Genomic DNA, 18,467 nt, shown 5'->3' on the forward strand with positions numbered 1-18,467 from the left:
CAACGTATATTCGTTTAGGACCAGTGTCCTCATTGCCTTTCATGTGTCCTTCAACTGACTCGCTTACATACTCAGAAATCATTTATCACGTCAATGTTGTTTCTCCATGCAGATGTCTTCTCCCACTCCTTCATAATATCGGTACTATCGACAACTGGCCCTGACCACGTTACCTCTGCTATAGCTTCGACTACATTGTACCGAAACAAGCATTGTGCATGTCTGCTGCTCCTGATTTCAAGTTTTCGAAGTTGTGGCATCTTTCGTGCTGCTCTCGCCGCAGAGCAGAGCAATTTCTCTATTTTGACTCGATTTTGCGTCTCGAATAAATCTGTCGATAGCGTAAGTGTCTCAAGATCAGGCCACCTTATCAATGATTCCAAGTCGTCCTCTGAGACGGAGGCGCGGAAGAGATCGAGGAAGTCTTTGGCATCGATAACGTCCGTTACAGACATGTGTGCCAGTTCCTTGGAGTATTGGCGGAAGCGTTTGGCTAAAATGTTTCTTAGTTTAACATCGCGTGATACCCAATCCTGGAACACAGCGCATTTTCTTCCATTGATGGACAATGTCTTGACTGAAGCTGGGAGCTCCGAGGCAAAAGCTACAGAGGCATGTCGGGTCCAATCTGTCTCGTCACCGGCGTCGACAGAAGCCCATCGCTCGATCGTGACATCTTCAAGGTTTTTGAAACTTTTGAACATTTGAAGTAGAGTTCCTGGATATATTCGACGGAATTGCGTGTTGCGGATGAGGAACTTGGAGATAATAGGGACGCGAGGGAGGATGGCATTTTCCTCTATGTAGTACGGTCGTGCATCTGCGCGTCTTGCTGTGGTGAGTTCAATATCCTTCCAACCTATGAGGTCATGCCTACAGGCGTTCCAGTGACCCCGTATCCTGTGATCAGCATACGGCAAGCCCCACAACCTGTATTGTTCAATGTAAGGTCCGTGAGGATTATCGTAACGGTAAGGTTCTCTTGACCCCGACTCCTTGTGGACTTTGTACGCTGCAAGATCCCGTTCAAATATACGCTCTTGCCGCAGAATAGGAGCCCAATCGTCGTATGCGTAAACACTTAGCTCAAGGGTGATTCTGTTCTCTGGATCCCATAGAGAAAGGATATCCCAGAGTCCAAAGATGGAATGGGTAAAGACCCTGTCCGCACGGAATGTTACTTTAGGCTTTTCGAACCTCTTGATTTTGGTTGAAATCCTGGGATTGGAATTAGGAAGATAGATTCGATACCATATATGTTTGACGAAACCTTGGCGTCGGGCGGTCAGGAGTCGTGAGAGGCAGCGCAGGTCATCTTGCTCGATAGCGAACGACCTGAAATTCTTGCGCTCGAAGAAATTCTGCCAGGACTTGCAGACGGTGGCGTAAGGGGCGGTTGAGGGTTCTCGGGAAATGTCTTCCAGGATCATGTCCTGGATCTCGGGAGGGAGGGAGTGGAAACGAGGAGGCATGGTGTATGGTTGGAAGGGGATATGTTGATGCTGACAATGTTAGGGGGGATCGTGGGAGTATAGAATGGTGTTTTCGAACTGACAGTATGTGTTCTAGTATAAATGATCGAGTATATAGTGGTGCATAAGAATTGGAACGAGGAATTGATGGTGCTTTTGCGTTTGTAGCATAAGATTGAAGTGCTTTTCGATTGCTTGAATAAATGATGATTGAGTATGAGATAATATGAAAGTGAAGACGTGTCGTTGTTTAAATGTTCTTGCTGGAACATTTAGATGCCATTGAGATGTTGGTAGTAGGAAATGTTTTGAAAGGCTCGAGTGAACAATGGCATGCGAACGGAGGGGTCTGCCTGGTGAACAGATGGGCCGAAGAGCAGAACACAATGATAGTAAAAGAACTCTTTGAACAAAATGTCAAAGAAATCAGCATCAAAGGGTATTATTTATTGTATGCTCGTGCTTTTGGAAAAGGGAGGTATGTTTATTGTCCCCTATTGTGGTGTTTTTGGTGTTGAGGTTGGGAATTGTACGAAGAAGATGCAGCATGACTGTTGGATTATCAACGAAATATCTCCAGGAACATACCGAACGCCCCAGAATCATTGAGGGATTATAATACATGTCTATGCTGTCTAGACCTCCCCAGCTTCTACTGAAACTATTGACGAGCGAGTATAGATGTTGTATATTGTTGACATAAACACTCGCTTCCCGAGACCAACCCATGCAGTATTCGGCCCAAAAGAATACAATCATCAATTTCTGAAGTCCAGTACTCGCCAATCCTGCGCAGTCCAATTGTTATTGTTCCCCTCCGCCTTAGGCGCCGACCCTCTCTTCGCTCTACATGAACTTGCCAGTGCCCCGCTAACCTCCAGCTTGCGTCCATCTTTCTACTCAAATTTCACTCTTCCTGATCACAGAGACTCTTCAAATAGTGCAAAGAAAGTAACAAAACCTCGCGCCAGTCCTTAGGTATTCAAGGTAAGTGATCGAATCCTCAGTGAAGCAAAAAGACTTTCTAGAAAAGTAGTCTGGCGATACTACTTAGAGGCCTATGTGGTGAATTTCAGAACGATTGCTTACTCTTTTGTCTTTATCCTACAGGCCATCTTTTCATTTTCTGAATCAATTTCAGCAGAACCATATTCTCTGTTACCAGTTTTCATCGCATCTTCTTCTACGATACACACCTTCACTTCCACAACATACGTCTTCCCTCCCCTTCTTCTCTCTCACCACCTCCAACACGTCACAATGTCAACCACCTGCGGCCACTCGTCTACCTACGTCGATTGTAGCAGAGCTGCAGCGAATGCAGGATTCGTGCGACCATCTCCGGAGGAGAGGACCCTGGCCATGGCTAAGACTGGCAGACTGGCCAGGGGGGCATACCTCTCCAAGGAGGATGCTGCAGATGATGAATGCAGCTTTCCCGGACCGTTGGTGTTGCCGGAGATCACCTCACCAAGCAGCCAGAAGAGCAGGGCCAGTCTTTTAAGGACTGGTTCGAGATGGGAGCCACCCAGCAGCGAAATGGGATAATCTCCCGTCGAAACAAACTCTATGTCGTCAGACCTCCAAGCATGACACGTCCGTCTGAGGAGATGAGAGACTGGAATAAGCCAGTCCTGCCACCAGACTCTCCCCCCGGTACAGAGAGATGGAATTCCACGCTGAAGATGTTCAAACAACTGATCGTTTATCTCCGCGCATTTTGCAACACGATGCAAATCACCCAGTACCCAAAAAAGATCTCCTTTCTACCTATTGAACAGCGCAAGCGAGTTCATTTCGTCGACACTCCACGAACACAAGTCATCGGCCTTAAGACTCGAAATAGGCGAGAGCCCTTTGAGATTCGGTACCGCCCATCACCAGATGACGTTCAAAGATACAACTTGATGTCTCTGACTTGAGGGATGCGCTCACGCGCAGTATACCCCCAACTGCCCATTCGTTTGTCATGGTGGTCGACCATGACATGTACGAAGATGGCGAGGGAGCCTATGTGACAGGCAGAGCATGTGCCTCAGATAGAGTCGCAATTTTGTCTACATTTCGCTACAAACCATCTTAAGATGGGTTGGCAGGCATCAACCCATTGCACAGGTGGCCAGCGAGCCGCTGTAAGGCTTACGTGGATGAGAGGTTCCGAGTCCTAAATAAGACCAAAGGCTGGAAGAAGAGGAACCGCCTCTCTTCCAAGGCTTTTGGGAAACCTCCCGTCGAGTCTGCGCTCGATCTTGAGATCCAAGCTGCCAAGCAAGCTGGGCAGCCATCAACAAGGGAGGAACTCTCGAACCAATGGTTTGCCAGAGTTGTCGTTGCTGTATCTCGAGAAGCCGGCCATTGCTTCGGCCTGGGGAGCTGCAAATATTACGCCTGCTTAATGCAAGGCGTAAGTGGGATCCGCCAGGCCGGCGAGATACCTCCGTACATCTGCCCAGTCTGTTACTCGAAGCTCGGGTGGGAGCTGGTCCTTCTACAGCATGGGTTTGAAGGCGGAATCGAAAGGGAGAAGGCCTGGCTGGAGTCCCAGTACGCTGCATTGAAGGCGTTTTGCAACAAGTGGAACAAGATCCCCCAGTTCGCCGCGTTTGTGGCACGGCTGGAAAAGCGACTCGAGGATCGCAAGGGCGACAACGACAACGACGACGCAACTTGGCCTTCAAACTAGGTGGCATCAGTCATTGATTGGCCAAAGACCATCCGAGATATGGTCGATATACATAGAGTAGGTTCGTTCTAACTGAGCCGTCTATACTACACTAGGTAGCTAACTACTATTGCTAACTAGGAGCCTGCATACAACAGCGGCAATCAAAGAAAACCCCAGATACTCCCGGGAATAACGTCGAACCCATCGATCAACACAGTTTTACCTCCAAAAAATCCTCCATCAAAAGTTCTTTATCCCAACTTCCTCATCGGGAATACTTTTAGCAACCGTTATCTCAACCGGGTCCGGCTTCGGCTTCGGCGCCGATGTCGTGCTACCGACTCCATTATGTCTTTATTCCCCGCCCACTTCACCTTACAAATCCTCCCTCTCAAACCTCGACATCTCCAATTCTGCACCAAATATCTTAAAAATGGTGCGTAAGTCTCTCGCGCTCTTGGCGACTGTAGCTGGAGCTTCAGGCTTCACCCTCGGTCCTTTCGGAACTCAAAAGCCCATTGGCCAGAATGAGCATGACTTTAAGTGCGATTTGCCGCCTGTGCTCTCACCCGGAAACGATGGTCTCCCTTCCGCCAGTGAACTATTTGACTCAAAAGATGCTTTTAATAAGCAAGTGAAGCGTCATCAAGCGATTGTGCGCGTTCCGTCAATTTGTTACGATGATCTAGGTGATGTGGACAAAGACGAACGTTGGGCGCCTTTCTATGATTTACATGATGTCCTGGCGAAGACGTACCCAGCCATGTAAGCCACCAAACTCAATTCACAGACTCTTACTGACAAGTTTCAGACATAAATATGCAAAGCTGGAGAAGATCAATAAGTTCGGTCTTGTTTACACGTTTACCGGGAGCGACGCTTCGCTCAAGCCTTATCTTCTTGCAGCTCATCAAGATGTCGTTCCCGTACCTGATCCATCGACTTGGACGCATCCGCCTTTCGACGCCTACTTTGACGGAGAGTGGCTTTGGGGACGTGGAGCATCGGATGACAAGAACAGTCTTACAGCTCTCATGTCAGCCATTGAGACGTTGCTCACTGAGACGAAATGGCAACCAAAGCGTACTGTGATCCTGGCGTTTGGATTCGATGAGGAGTGCTCTGGTCCTCGAGGTGCTGCTAAGATTGGAGAGTTTCTGACGGAAAGATATGGCGACAACGGTATTCCGTTCATCTTGGACGAGGGCGGTTCGGGAATTCAGCTTATCGACGATACCCTCTACGTTCTTCCCTCGGTGCAGGAGAAGGGCGCCATTGATATCTGGGCTGAACTTCGCGTGAAGGGCGGCCACAGTTCTATTCCCCATCCTCACACAGGAATCGGTATCATGGCCGAGATCATCTCTGCTCTTGAATCCAAGCCCTACGAACCTGCTATCCTCAAGGGAAGCCCTGTCTACAACCATCTTGTCTGCTTGGCACGCCATTCCCCGGATTCTCACACCAAGCTTCATGATCTTCTAAAGAAGGATGATCTGGAGAAGCTGAAGGATGAGCTTCTTCATCTTGATCCCATGGCCAAATTTACTATTCAGACGACACAAGCGGTCGATATTATTCGAGGCGGTCAGAAGATCAACGCTATGCCAGAGGTTGTCAGTTTTGGTGTCAACTACCGTGTTGCACCCCAAGACAGTCTTGACAAGGTACAGGAGCAGTTCGTAAAGAACATTGACGCCGTTATTCAAAAGTACAATCTTACCCTGAGCGCCTACGAGGATGACGCAAAGTCTCAAAACATCAAACCTGGATTTGACTACGATGGTCATCTTAAACTCACAGCGTTCCGCAACTCAGTCACGACACCCGTATCACCTACCAGCGGCCCAATCTGGGACATTTTCTCCGGAACAATCCAGCATAGCTTTGCCTTTGACGGCGGAAAGGTTGTACCTGTTGGTGAAATCATGACTGGTAACACCGACACGAGACATTACCTGAGTAAGTGCATTGTTACACGAGGCGAGGGAATATGCTAATAGATTATAGACTTATCACCAAACATTTACCGCTGGACACCGAGTCGACAGCGCGGTTCAGAGAACATTCACACAGTCGACGAGAGGATCAGGATTGAGTCGCACGTGGACATTGTCAAGTTTTACTACGACTTGATCCGCAACTTTGACGCAGCCGATTTCTAGACCCTCAATCCATAGAAGCATCGATTACATATATAAACTCAATGGCATGATCTCGCGCATCAATGGCCCGAAACCTACCGACAACATACGCTTTCTTCACCGTCTCAACTTAGCTTCAGCCCGGGAACTGCACCCGAGTGCTTTTAACCCCCCACGCTTCTCCACACGAACGCATCGGGCACTTTGTTAGCCATCTCCACATTCTCCTCTTTGCCTGTGTTGGCTGTGCTACATATGTATTTTCTAGGTTCATCTTATGACCTGTTCGTGTTGTTCCCCCTCATGAATGAATTGCTTGTGATTCTTGGCGTGAGCATGTTCTCACTGCCTGTTCAGTTGTGCTGCATGTATATCAGTAGTTCTAAGCTTGTACAAGTACCTGGTTTGACTTGCATGTAGGCATGTAGTGAAGTACAGGTACAGCACAGACTCGGGCTCCCTCCGAGGACATCAACACCATTACAAACTCAGCTTCTCTTACTTGCTCTTTCACAGCGTCAACTCCACATCCAGATCCAACTGCGGGGTTCCCCACGATTGACAATCCCCATCCAAGCGTCTCTCTTCCAGCTCGTACACCCAGCATATCCCCATTGAACATCCGACACCTCGTGTAAGCATCATCACCCCAAAGCGGCAATGTCCAGCGTGCTCCTCACCAACTTTCACCCCCCATTGGCTACGCACAATCGACCACGAGACACATCTTTTTCCTCACCGGCTTCTGCTGCACACGCGTGGGATTATTAAAAATATGGCCACTTTGCGGGGAATGGTAGTTTCCATGGGGTAATCAGGCATATGATGTATATCCTCCAAGCATTAAATTGGTATTTTTATGTACATCGAAATTATTGCTACAAAACAGCCTGGTATGATTGATGGCTGTGTAGTGTATGCCTAACGCCACAACACCATCTCCGTGCTTTGCTTCGAAATAACAGGTATCGTCATCATCAACGTCGTCACCGCTCAATGCAACCTGCTTTTGTCCCCCAGACCCAAAAACATGCTTTTTTTCAAAGGGTAACTTCAAGATCCATTACCTCTTGGAACCCCTGTGCAATAGTATCAAGATCCTTCTGAGATGGCGCCACGCAAGGTCGTCTAGGTTCGCCTCCGTACCCGGAAAAGTGTCCCAGTGCTGCCTTTACGCCAACGAATCCAGTCTTGATCGCCGTCCAGTCAGCCTTGGCCACTTTGGCTTGCAGCTGACGGGCTTCTTTCCAGTTTCCTTCTTCTGCGAGCTCTGTGATGCGAACGCATGCTTTGGGGCAGAGGTTGGCAAGGCCTGAGATGGTGCCGTTGGCTCCGACGGCGTGGCCTTGAAGGATGAAGTCTGCGCTGCCGCCTCCGACCCAGAATCCTTCTGGACAATCAGCTGCGATGCGGGCGAGCTTTCCAGTGTTGCCGCATGTGAGCTTGACGCCTACGACGTTGGGATGCTTGGCGATGCTGAGGATCGTGTCGGATGAGAGGTCTCGACCAGCTGCGGCGCCGGGGAAGTTGTACACCAGAAGAGGAATTGGGCTCTTGTCTGCAACGGTGTAGTAATGCTGAATGACTAGATCATCGGGAAGAAGTCCACCGTAGTAGCTTGGAGGTAGAACAAGAGCATGTGTAGCACCAGCCTTGCCAGCGTCTTCACACAGTTCAGTTGTCTCCCTTGTGCTCTGGGCACCACAGCCTGCGATGAGAGGAACATGCGTACCGCTTCCCTCGTGGAAGATGGTATCTCTAGCAACGCGGATGATGGTGGTTCGTTCTGAAGGAGAGAGGTGGGCACATTCTCCGTTGGAGCCGTGGACAACAATACCAGCTACTCCTGACTCGAGAAGCTTGATGATGTGTTTCTCAGTAGCTGAAGTATCGACTTCGTCCTCGGGAGTGAAGAACGCAAGGGTAGGAACGTATACGCCATCGCCGAGGCGCAGCTGAGAAGCCTTGGGAGAGCCCATGGTGGGAGATTCAAGCAATGTCGAAGGCATATGGTATGATATAAGTGCAAAGTATATAAGTGCAAGCAGATTACACGCAGCAAGCAGTTTCTTTTTATACAAGCAAAGCAGAGGAAAACGAAGAAAGGATAGTATGCTGAAGAGGCATTGTTCAAAAGAGGCTGGCGTCAGCTGCTCTTTTATGTCCAACCAAGGACTAGGTATAAGAGTGGCGTCCTTGTCATGAGGTAGCCCATTCTCAGGCTCAGGCTCTTGAGTTCGAGAGAGGCATGGTTCGAAAAGCGTGGGGGTTAGGTCCGGATCCTTGGGTGCGTGGTGAAAAGGCGGGGGAGAGACACGACAAGACATCCGCTGAGCTCCGGCCGAGAGACTCCGGGCCGAACCGGTGACCTCACGCGAGTCAAGAGACATGAAGTGATCGTGGGGGTCTCCAGTGCAGTTTTCTACTGCAATTGAGGGTTTCAATGGATCAATACAGGGGCATTTGAGAGGGATCACTTACACGGAGAGTTACACAAACGCCACCTTTACGAAATGGAAGCAAAGATGTCGAGCATATTGTGAAGGCTGCCATCCATCACAGAGACCAGAAACAAACAGCGATCATCCTCGCAGAAGCAGGTACCGTCCGTTCACAAGTCGCCTGACTACTCTAGCCCCCACGTCCAGCTTGTCCAATAGCACCCGCCAATTGCCGTGTAACCTCAGAGAGGAATGCTGAAGAGAGCGTGGGGGAGCAACAAGCTGAGAGAAGAGACAACGCTAGAAGAGATCTTGTGAATTGGGCGTTTTAATTGATGGAATATTCGTGAGGGGGGAGGGCAGGTGATCGTCGTGATCTGATTGTGGTCTTGGGAAGAGAGCGCAGCGGGCCACTGCAGACCATTTTCCTCACGTGCATTTGACGTGGGGGGGTTATTCTGTGTTTCTTCTCTCTATTTATGCTGTGTTGTATGAATCTGATCTTCAAATGATGGATGCTGCTATTTTGGTTCTATTTATATCTTGTTTATTTCCGGGTGTAGGCGTAGTTGGTGGATTGTGGAGTGGTGGCATTACTGACTGCCGATGCTGGTTCGTGACCCTCATAAAACACCATCTACTGCCGGGATGCACTAGAAATGCAGGTCATCTTGTCATCTTGCATGAGAAAACACCAGAATATTGAAACATGGCTTTCGATAGTCAGACAAGCATACAGATGGTCCCAAGCGGAATTTGATAAATCCGTCTTCAGGGGAAGCTGGCATTGCTTTTTGTTACTAGCCACTTCCTAGCAACGAGGTTGTCCACGTCTCAGCAAACAGACCATCAACATCAACATCAAATATCAACAGATATCAGCAGAATCAACAAATAAAGTAAAATCAATTCAAAATGCTCCCCCCAGCTTATATGAGTATGTACCAACAATACAAGCCGACAAAGACTCTGTAGCAATATAGCCAGCCAACACTGCTAAAGCGCACGGCCACAACGCTGACGGTGCAGTTGGCGCAGCGGCTCTCGACACTCTGAAGAAAAGGAAGAAGAGCAAGGGACCTAGCAGAGCTAAGAACAAGAAAACACAGGAGAAGCAAGACCCTAGCACAAAGAAATATGTCATCAGAGTTAGGGACTTTGAGGCTATGGCGAAACATGTTGCCGAGACGAATGCTGTTGCGGTTCCTCATCGGACTGCTGTAGCTTTGGAGAGAGGTTTCTGGGGTGTGTTGAACGCATCTGGTTATGTTGATTCCAGTCTTGCTAATATTATTTATAGTTCGACGATCATTCTCTCAGAAGCTCACAGAGAGCGGTGCAAGAAGGGATCGTCGCTGGTGCTTCTTACTCTCATTTCGTTGAGGTCCTGGAGAAAGTCCGCGGCTATCTCAAACCCATCATGGAAGCTGGTCTTTTCAAACCAGATGATCTCGACAAAAAGACAGATGTCAAGACAAACCACACCGCCAAGGGCATGTTTGACGTCCTCAGCGTCTACACCCTTTTCAGAAGAATTCCTCAATGCTCCTAACATCACTGCTACACCTACACCTGAAACCCAATACACCGTCGAGGAAGAGGTCACCTGGGAAGATGCCTTCTTCGCTTTCACCACGCTTCTCCGCGACTATGATTATCTTAGCCAAGAGATTCATTCGCTCTGGGAGAAGTACGCCAATGGTGAACTTGATCTTGCCACTGTGGCTCTAGCTACCAACACAGCGTTTGAGTTTGCCCACAGCATGGAGATGGACATCAAGAAGGTGATGGACAAATTCGGCGGCACAACTGTTTTCGCGCAACTGTGCTTCAACGCAGCTTGTGAGGGGCTAGGAATCGACAAGGAAAGGAATAGCCCAGGCGCAATGTACAACCTTGCGGCTTACGACGTGGCCAAGGTCCTGACTCTAAACAGCATGGGTCTTTTCAAGAGCTTAGTAGATCACAACCGTGACGCTGTCATATCTGGAAGCTACAACGGCGCCTTTGGTTGGTATGAAGACAGGCTCGGTGCCGGTGGCGGAAATAACACTGAGAGGCGGAATCGGGACAAGACGGCCCTGTCTGAGATTTTCCCGGGTTTTCACTTCCTTAACACAACCCCCGGTCAAGGCGACGTGGAGGACGAGCTTGTCCGCGGCATGGGCGCTGCGCTCAAAGAAAAGAAAGAGAACCTCGTCTCTGGATATCGTGGGCTCTTCAGATGTATCTCGACATTGTCCAGGGTCTTGGAGAGTCCGTCGGACGCGGGTATGAGCAGTTCAAGCAGGAGAGTCTGAAGATCCAAAAGGCTCTTGTTGATCTTCCTAAGACGGCTGAGCGCAGGCAAGTCCTCCAAGTAGCGACGCGCTGGAACCACGACCCTATCTATGAGACGAACCAGTCGATGATGGAGTTCGGGGCTATGGCTCACAGTGATGATAATGCGGCGTCCCCGTTTCTTCGTCGGAACCCCATATACTGCGGTCTTTTGATCCATCAAATGCGATCTATGCTGCATGTCAATGGTGTCAAGGCTGCTGCGCCTAGCAGAGGTCTTATGACTACTACACAACTGTACCAAGCCCTTCGACAATAGGGTCGTATTCCCGAAGGCCAAGCGTGGGAGGGTCTCGAGGAGTTCTGGGGATACCAAGGCAACCAGTGCTTCTTCGTTGGAAATCCGTCCAAGGACCTTGAGGGCTACTACAAGAACTACTGTCTCTGCCTAGGCACTTCACTCACCCATCAAGCACCAAACAGGCGGAGCGCCAAGCCTACCAAACATAAAGGCAATGCACCAAACATGAAGTTCGATGGCTGGGTATCCCTTTCGTTGGACAACCGTATTTGTGTGGATAATCCCCGTGAGCCTTGGACAATTGCTACCGTTAGAGAACTCTTGACGGAGTGTCGTAAGAAGGCAATCATGGATGGCAAGGGTCATATACAGGAGGGCCTGAAGCAAAAGGCCAAGGAGGCCAATGTAAGCCCTGATAAGTCCCTACAGCAAGCTTTTATTAACAGATCCCAGCTCGAGGCAGTGCCAAAATCTCCAAGTGGTCTCATCGAACAGCTCGCCCAAGTCGTCAACAGCGAAATCCCCCGTATCAGCTTCAACTTCTTCACCATGCACAACATCGCCTGGTCCCTCCTAACCGATCTCAAGCGCGACCTCGCCGCCGGAGTTGGCCCCGAGTTCCTCACCTACGTACCTTCCGAGGACCAACTGCCCTTTGTAGTAGGCTACGTCTCCTCGACGGCCGCGGGGCACGGGAGCTCCGATGTCCGAGAGCGCAGCGTGGGAAATGATAGGTTCCTCAACGTCGCCACAGAAGCCATGGACGAGTTTTTATACGAGGGTAAAGGAAACTAAGGAGGCGAGGGATGCGGAGGTTGGGCCGGAGGATGTTGAGGATGTTGATGTTGATGGGTCGGAGTTGTGGGGGTCTAGGAAGCTCAAGATGGAGCAGATGAATCGGGATGGACACTTGGGGGGAAGGGCGAGTAATGCTGATATTGCGGAGCTTATGAAGCTTTTAAAGATGATGGGTTGATGATGATTGGAAGGTTATGAGTTCAGGAAACGATGGGATGTGTCTCTTGTATATGACAGGTCTGCTACAGGAATGATATGAATAAGAGTAATGATGCACCAAAGTTGGTGTTGAACAGACTACCCTTAGCATAACTTGCATGTGAGTAGCCTGGTGCCTGAATTCCCGGATGCCCTTAACAACAGGACAAGAAAGTTTCTATGATACAATACAAATACACGATCCTCATTGACCAAGTAATCAACATAGTCAAGCTCGACTAAACACGTCCTCCAAGTCGAGTCTTCCACACCAGATAACCAGCATATCCCACCACACCCGTCAAGGCCAGCCTGCCCACAGCCGCCAGTAGATTCTGATTCGCCCTCTCCATGGTCTTCTTCTTCATGACCTTGCTATTCCTTCTAAACGTCTCGCCGTCATTGAGATGTGGAAACGGTGCCTCCACCGTCTTGCCTGTCACAGGGTCCTGAACCTCTGGTACAGGAACACCGAGATACTCACACAGCGGTCCCCAGCCCTCTGTGATGGTATACTCGATATACCGATCCGCTGGAATCCTGTCATGGAATTCCTGGTATTGCGCTTTGTACCATGCAATTGCCTTCTCCTTATCATTTCCGTGGTCATACTTCTGAACCAGGGATCTCATCGATTTGCTATACTTTGCCATATACTGAAGATTTGTATCAAGCAAAAAACAATAAATCATACTGAGTTTAGCCAAGAAGCCCTTTGGGGTGGTTATCAAGTAGATACTATTAAGCACGCTCTCATACCACTTCTCAGGGTCTCGGTTCATGATAATGACTTTAGCTTCAGGGTACAGCTCCGCTAACTCAGGACCAAAGAACGCAGCGGGAACATCACACACAGCTTGACAATCGCCGAGCAAATGATCCCAGTCTGCGCGGGTAAAAGTCCCCTTATCGGCGTACTTTGCTTCCATAGCACGTACCCATTCAGGGGCCCGGGTGGGATTGTTGAAGAGAGTTTGCATGTGGTAACAATCGTGGAAACCAAGCTGCCACAGAGCGTTACGAATACCTGTTGGTCTGTTTCAGCTCACATTTTCGGGTAGTAGATTACGCGCGTAACTGTTGAGAGGGGGGGCTTATCAACCCCCTGAGATAGAGCAAAACGTACTCAACGTTCCTGTGCGATGGACGCCACAGACGATGACGCGCATTGGCACGATGCGATCAGGGATGGTGTACGTAGACGTCGACATTGTGATGTTGTTTCGCGAGATGACGATGTTTCAACGGTGATGCAGGGAGATTATTGATGCCCAGATCTTCAAGGGTAGAAAGAGTATCCGTAAGTGATGGCCTAACCTATTTCGCTTCGCGTCAAGTGAACGCGCTTGGGCGTCTGTCTCGGTGAGTTTGACCTTGACTCAAGGTGTAGACCCAATGAGACTGAAGCCTGTTTATTGGGGATGCCTATCATGCCGCTAACCAGACTTGTAATACGTTGAACAACTAACTACTGGAACTAACTGAAAACTCTACAAGAATAGAAACAAGATTATTGATGGTGATGAAATTATTAGAAACAGGCACAATCAGATTTGGTATCGTGTCTAGAGCTTTCTAGTCCAAGCTTGGCTTTTCTCTATCGGCGCTATGATCCGCTGATGGTGGATGCTCCGGGCAAGCCGGTATCGGGTGGATCTCAAGATATGCTCCATTAATGGAGCAACATCAAGTATGAGCCCTTGTTCAATAGGTTGGAGCCCAAAGAGCCTCTAAACTCTAACATGTGATTACAAGGAATGCTAAGTTATGGATCTGGTGGTGTTCAGTCGAGATGCTCCGTACTGACTCACCATTCAGCGATTGAACATTACGCGTCAGAATACGAACCCTCAGTCGATTATGAATGTGGGAGGACAAGAGACAACAAGTGACCGCCTCTGTCAGTATCTGCATCTGCACGTCAGTTCGCATGTCAATCACACCAATCAAGGAAACCAAGAGTGTCGATCAACTGCCAGCCCTGCATGGTCAACGCGGAAGGTGATTCTCTGGCCTTCTTCAGCAGAGCAAAGATGGTGTGTACTAAAAATGAACCATCTCGGAAATATTGTCAATAGTCAGTTCAGAGAGCCTCAATTCCAAATGTCAAAGCCAGTCCTCTCTAGCGCCCAACCGGCCCCTAACCGATCGCTGCAGGGCTGTCCTGTAGCTGCAGAGCCCATCGTCCCCTGAAGCACAGGGCACTTTAAGGTCTCAGCGGCCGGCACGTGGCGGTGGAAGAAGCCCGTTGGAAGCTCTCCCCGTCTAGCTCTGGCTTCTAATTATTGTACCGGCAGTCCGGGTGCAGTGAGTGAGGCCCTTGCTTTTTATCTCACACCCTCCCGGAACGAGTAATCCGAGCGTTTGCTTCTTTTTTTCATGATAACCAAGACACTTTAACCGGACCAATTGAAGGGCGAGTAGCAGACATGATGAGACTGGTCCAAGACGACAGGTCTGAAGCGAGGATTGGCCTGCGTGGGTTGAGCAAGGGAAGAAGAAAATAGTTTGCTTGGTTTGAAGAGAATTCCAGCGTATTAAGTATTTTCATCATATATGACGAGTGTTTTGGCATTTAATGAGGGTGAGATAAGAAACAATTTTCATGACTCGACGCAAAAAACACCAAAAATGATATCGCCAGTACCAATACCAATCCAACAACATACCACGAATGCTATGACGAGCCCTTTATAGGCTCAGAAACCAAGGAAACAAGCACACCATCATCATCATATCCATCAACTTATATAGCATCATCGCAGAGTTAATCAGTGAACTAAACCTGGCGTGTCCCGTCTCGGGCTTGCTCTCGGCGACCCACAGTCCTTATCACGCAAGTTTGCCGCCCCCGTAGCCACAACACTACAGAGAAAAAACCTATACAGGCCCAGTTTTGTTTTTCTTGTTCTCGCCCCGGAGCGAGAGTATACACACAGACAGACACAGAATAGTATGTAAATCATGCCCCCCTTGATCGACAACATGATCAATCCTCCAAACTCGGTTTTGCCCTCGAGGGGCCCAGTCCTTTAAAACAAGAGCAACTCGCTTTCCCCAATTTCCAGACCCGATATTTTCTTATCATAAAAATATTCATTCGTTATGCTATCTGAACAGAACGATAGTGGGAGTGGGAGCGGCGGGAGACCTAGCCAGGTACATACTCCCCTCCGCAGGGAAAAGAAGCGAGTAGGCTTCCACTCCAGCAAAGAATCCTCCGGAGAAAGCAGCGACTCAACAACACACCAACAGCAAACACGACAGCAGCGTCAAGATGAAGGTGTTTTCTCACCAGCAGGTTCACCAAAACTAGCTCCCGGGGAATTACCACCTAATGCACCAGATGCTTACGAACTAAGCCTTGCTCTCACAAAGATCTTGTCCGCCGAGCAAGAGAAGAAACGACAGGTTCAGAATCTCGCACCAGATACCCCGGATGTAGGACCAAAGAGGCCGAGACCTGCGCTGAGGAGAAATACGAGTTATGATGATCCTAATGAGAGGGAGAAGGCGGATCAGGCGGAGTCGAGGACGACGGAGAGACAGTATCGATCTATGGCTGATGCTCGACAGAGAGCTGATCGGTTAGCTGTTTCGGTGGGGAGTTACTCTGCCCCTGGGTCGCGACGAGGATCGCTTGACCTCGAGGAAGTTCCTTCGTTTAAGCCACTGATTGAGGACTATGATAATCCAAAAGGATCACCGCCAGCTGGATCGAATACCATTGAAGATGCAGGATATTTCGGTCTTCGACAACGCATAGCCAACTCTGATCGCTTTCAGCATCACGCTGCGGCTGAGAATCTGGTCAGATCTCATACCCGCAAAGGAAAACGGGATTTGTTCACACAGCATCCCAACGGCGGACCGGCATCTGGTACAGCTACACCCGTTCTTCAACAAGCATACGCCCACGACTACGTTCCTCGACCGGACCAATATCGCGGCGGTATTCTCTCCTCACTGCTTAAGTTGTATCACGATGATAGAACACCAGGTAGTGGAATGAACACGCCCAAGGACACGGGCACACCACTCATGTCGCCTCGTAACTCACCCCCTATATCTCGCCCTGGATCATCTAATGGAACGCCTCCTATTCGATCACCGCCTCGCTCACGACCGACGAGCGGTTTGTTCAATTACCACAAGAACAGACACTCGACGTCTTCGCTTGCACTTACGGAGTTGATGAAGTCTTCTTCTATGTTTGCGGCGCCAGCTTCAGCGAATATCTCTGATAAGTGGGCTGAGAAGATTAAACAACAACCGCCTCCTCCTAAGAAGCGCGACAAGGCTCGGATTACTATTCATATTGCGGGTATTATCCAACGACATCGGTATCTACTCAAGCTGTGTAGAGCTCTTATGATGTACGGTGCGCCTACACATCGATTGGAAGAGTACATGACCATGTCATCCCGTGTCCTCGAAATCGAAGCTCAGTTCTTGTACCTCCCTGGATGTATGATCATCAGCTTCGATGATAGCACTACACATACCACTGAAGTCAAGCTCGTTCGTGTACCGCAGGGTATCGACCTCGGACGTCTTCGAGACGTGCACAACATTTACAAAGAAGTTGTCCACGACAAGATCGGCGTTGAAGAAGCGACAAAACGACTGGACGACGTCAACGCACGAAAGGATAAATACAACGTCTGGATTCGAGTATTCCTATACGGTGTCGCATCAGCTTGTGTGGCGCCCTTCGCTTTCCAAGGTCGATTCATCGACTTGCCTATTGCCTTCTTTCTGGGATGTATCGTTGGCATTCTTCAACTTGTCTTGGCACCTAGCAATGAACTGTACGCCCACGTCTTTGAAGTTTCGGCCGCCCTTATCACGTCGTTCTTCGCTCGAGCATTCGGCTCTATCCAAAATGGCAAACTGTTCTGCTTCAGTGCACTAGCACAGAGTAGTATCGCCTTGATTCTTCCAGGGTACATGGTCCTCTGTAGTTCTCTCGAACTTCAAAGTCATAACCTTGTTGCCGGTAGTGTACGTATGGTGCATGCTCTCATCTACACTCTCTTCCTCGGATATGGTATCACAATCGGTGCTTCGCTCTACGGCATGATTGACAGCAACGCAACGAGTCGCTCAACATGCGATAACCCACTTGGACGGGAATGGTACTTCCTCTTCGTCCCTGGATTCACCATGTGTCTCTGTCTCATCAACCAAGCCAAGTGGAAGCAAACTCCCGTCATGGTCGGGATGGCTTTAGCTGGTTGGTCAGTCAACAGTTACTGCGCCGAATACTTTGGAGGAAACGGCCAAATCTCCAATATGCTTGGTGCCCTGACGATTGGTATTCTTGCAAACTTGTACTCTCGAATGGGACGACATGTCGAGAATGGATACCTGGACTTTGTCGACTGGTGGAAGCTCAGGGTTCGACCACGATATACCAAGAAGAGAATTGACTCGGACTCCTGGTCCCTCCCAACCCTCAACGACCCCGAGTCTCGACCCGGAACACCAGAGAAACACCAAGAGCCCGAGAAGAAGCCCCGCAAGGTCGGATACAGTCTCGCAGCCGCGGCTATGCTTCCAGCCATTTTTGTGCAGGTTCCCTCTGGTCTTGCAGCAGGAGGTTCTCTGTTGGCCAGTATCACTATGGCTGATGAGATCACCAAGAACGGAACAAAGGTAGCATCTGACATGAACACGATGGGTAATCTTGAAGGAACTGCATTCAATGTGTTGTTCAAGGTTATCCAGGTTGCCATTGGTATCAGTGTCGGTTTGTTCATGAGTGCACTAATCGTCTACCCATTGGGTAAGAGACGAAGTGGACTGTTCAGTTTCTAAGCCGAAAGCACATTCATTTTTATACTGCATTTCATTATGGTCATAATATTAGAGCGTCAGTTGTTTCAGGATGGCTTATCACAGCGGATATACAAAAGCAACAAGGGAAATTGCTTGGAGTTATTGTTTTCTTTGTCATATTGGAATTGGGATTGAAGCGACTGGCGCAAAGCAAGCGATGGGTTTCCTTTTTACAATCATACACAGATAAACAGAACTATAGATACGGGACGGTAATGACCGGGATGAACAGGATATACAGCGCTGATATAATAATATTTTCTTTCTACTGAGAAATTGGCTATTTTTATTCTTTAAAACATGTCGTGTTGCACAAGTTGGAATCAC

The 18,467-nt window shown here is 49.1% G+C and overlaps 7 protein-coding genes across 7 annotated transcripts; 4 read left to right on the forward strand and 3 right to left on the reverse strand.

The window, feature by feature from the left end:
- Positions 1 to 71: 71 nt before the first annotated feature.
- Positions 72 to 1,472, reverse strand: FOIG_07974 (uncharacterized protein; the record flags this gene model as incomplete). Its single annotated transcript, XM_031207783.1, has 1 exon — positions 72 to 1,472. The coding sequence occupies one exon, from the start codon at positions 1,470 to 1,472 to the stop codon at positions 72 to 74; it is 1,401 nt and encodes a 466-aa protein (XP_031061917.1).
- A 1,427-nt stretch (positions 1,473 to 2,899) lies between these two features.
- FOIG_07975 (uncharacterized protein) lies at positions 2,900 to 4,155 on the forward strand (the record flags this gene model as incomplete). The annotated part of the gene is made up of 2 exons (XM_031207784.1): positions 2,900 to 3,339; positions 3,588 to 4,155. The coding sequence occupies 2 exons, from the start codon at positions 2,900 to 2,902 to the stop codon at positions 4,153 to 4,155; spliced, it is 1,008 nt and encodes a 335-aa protein (XP_031061918.1).
- Positions 4,023 to 9,220, reverse strand: FOIG_07976 (uncharacterized protein). Its single transcript, XM_031207785.1, has 2 exons — positions 8,763 to 9,220; positions 4,023 to 8,706 (listed from the first exon to the last, which is right to left on the reverse strand). Exon 2 carries the CDS (start codon positions 8,669 to 8,671, stop codon positions 7,322 to 7,324), a length of 1,350 nt encoding a protein of 449 aa, XP_031061919.1. The 5' UTR covers positions 8,672 to 8,706; positions 8,763 to 9,220; the 3' UTR covers positions 4,023 to 7,321.
- On the forward strand, positions 4,463 to 6,602 carry FOIG_07977 (uncharacterized protein). Its single transcript, XM_031207786.1, has 3 exons — positions 4,463 to 4,902; positions 4,949 to 6,099; positions 6,148 to 6,602. The coding sequence occupies exons 1-3, from the start codon at positions 4,571 to 4,573 to the stop codon at positions 6,300 to 6,302; spliced, it is 1,638 nt and encodes a 545-aa protein (XP_031061920.1). The 5' UTR covers positions 4,463 to 4,570; the 3' UTR covers positions 6,303 to 6,602.
- A 417-nt stretch (positions 9,221 to 9,637) lies between the features above and the next one.
- Positions 9,638 to 12,098, forward strand: FOIG_07978 (uncharacterized protein; the record flags this gene model as incomplete). Its single annotated transcript, XM_031207787.1, has 5 exons — positions 9,638 to 9,659; positions 9,752 to 10,920; positions 10,968 to 11,277; positions 11,338 to 11,708; positions 11,757 to 12,098. 5 exons carry the CDS (start codon positions 9,638 to 9,640, stop codon positions 12,096 to 12,098), a joined length of 2,214 nt encoding a protein of 737 aa, XP_031061921.1.
- On the reverse strand, positions 11,752 to 15,097 carry FOIG_07979 (uncharacterized protein). The gene is made up of 2 exons (XM_031207788.1): positions 13,426 to 15,097; positions 11,752 to 13,326 (listed from the first exon to the last, which is right to left on the reverse strand). The coding sequence occupies exons 1-2, from the start codon at positions 13,508 to 13,510 to the stop codon at positions 12,539 to 12,541; spliced, it is 873 nt and encodes a 290-aa protein (XP_031061922.1). The 5' UTR covers positions 13,511 to 15,097; the 3' UTR covers positions 11,752 to 12,538.
- On the forward strand, positions 14,453 to 18,448 carry FOIG_07980 (uncharacterized protein). The gene is made up of 2 exons (XM_031207789.1): positions 14,453 to 15,135; positions 15,194 to 18,448. The coding sequence occupies exon 2, from the start codon at positions 15,405 to 15,407 to the stop codon at positions 18,117 to 18,119; it is 2,715 nt and encodes a 904-aa protein (XP_031061923.1). The 5' UTR covers positions 14,453 to 15,135; positions 15,194 to 15,404; the 3' UTR covers positions 18,120 to 18,448.
- The last annotated feature ends 19 nt before the right edge of the window (positions 18,449 to 18,467 follow it).

The sequence above is a fragment of the Fusarium odoratissimum genome (assembly GCF_000260195.1).
Source record: "Fusarium odoratissimum NRRL 54006 unplaced genomic scaffold supercont1.12, whole genome shotgun sequence".
Taxonomy (NCBI): domain Eukaryota; kingdom Fungi; phylum Ascomycota; class Sordariomycetes; order Hypocreales; family Nectriaceae; genus Fusarium; species Fusarium odoratissimum.

Bases quoted from the DNA above. Each gene is read 5' to 3' on its own strand.
- FOIG_07977 (XM_031207786.1), top strand. From the start codon at position 4,571: ATGGTGCGTAAGTCTCTCGCGCTCTTGGCGACTGTAGCTGGAGCTTCA. The intron at 4,903-4,948 runs GTAAGCCACCAA...GACAAGTTTCAG, and splicing joins GCGAAGACGTACCCAGCCAT to ACATAAATATGCAAAGCTGG. The intron at 6,100-6,147 runs GTAAGTGCATTG...AATAGATTATAG, and splicing joins CGACACGAGACATTACCTGA to ACTTATCACCAAACATTTAC.
- FOIG_07980 (XM_031207789.1), top strand. From the start codon at position 15,405: ATGCTATCTGAACAGAACGATAGTGGGAGTGGGAGCGGCGGGAGACCT.
- FOIG_07979 (XM_031207788.1), bottom strand. From the start codon at position 13,510: ATGTCGACGTCTACGTACACCATCCCTGATCGCATCGTGCCAATGCGC. The intron at 13,327-13,425 runs GTACGTTTTGCT...ACAGACCAACAG, and splicing joins CCATCGCACAGGAACGTTGA to GTATTCGTAACGCTCTGTGG.
- FOIG_07976 (XM_031207785.1), bottom strand. From the start codon at position 8,671: ATGTCTCTTGACTCGCGTGAGGTCACCGGTTCGGCCCGGAGTCTCTCG.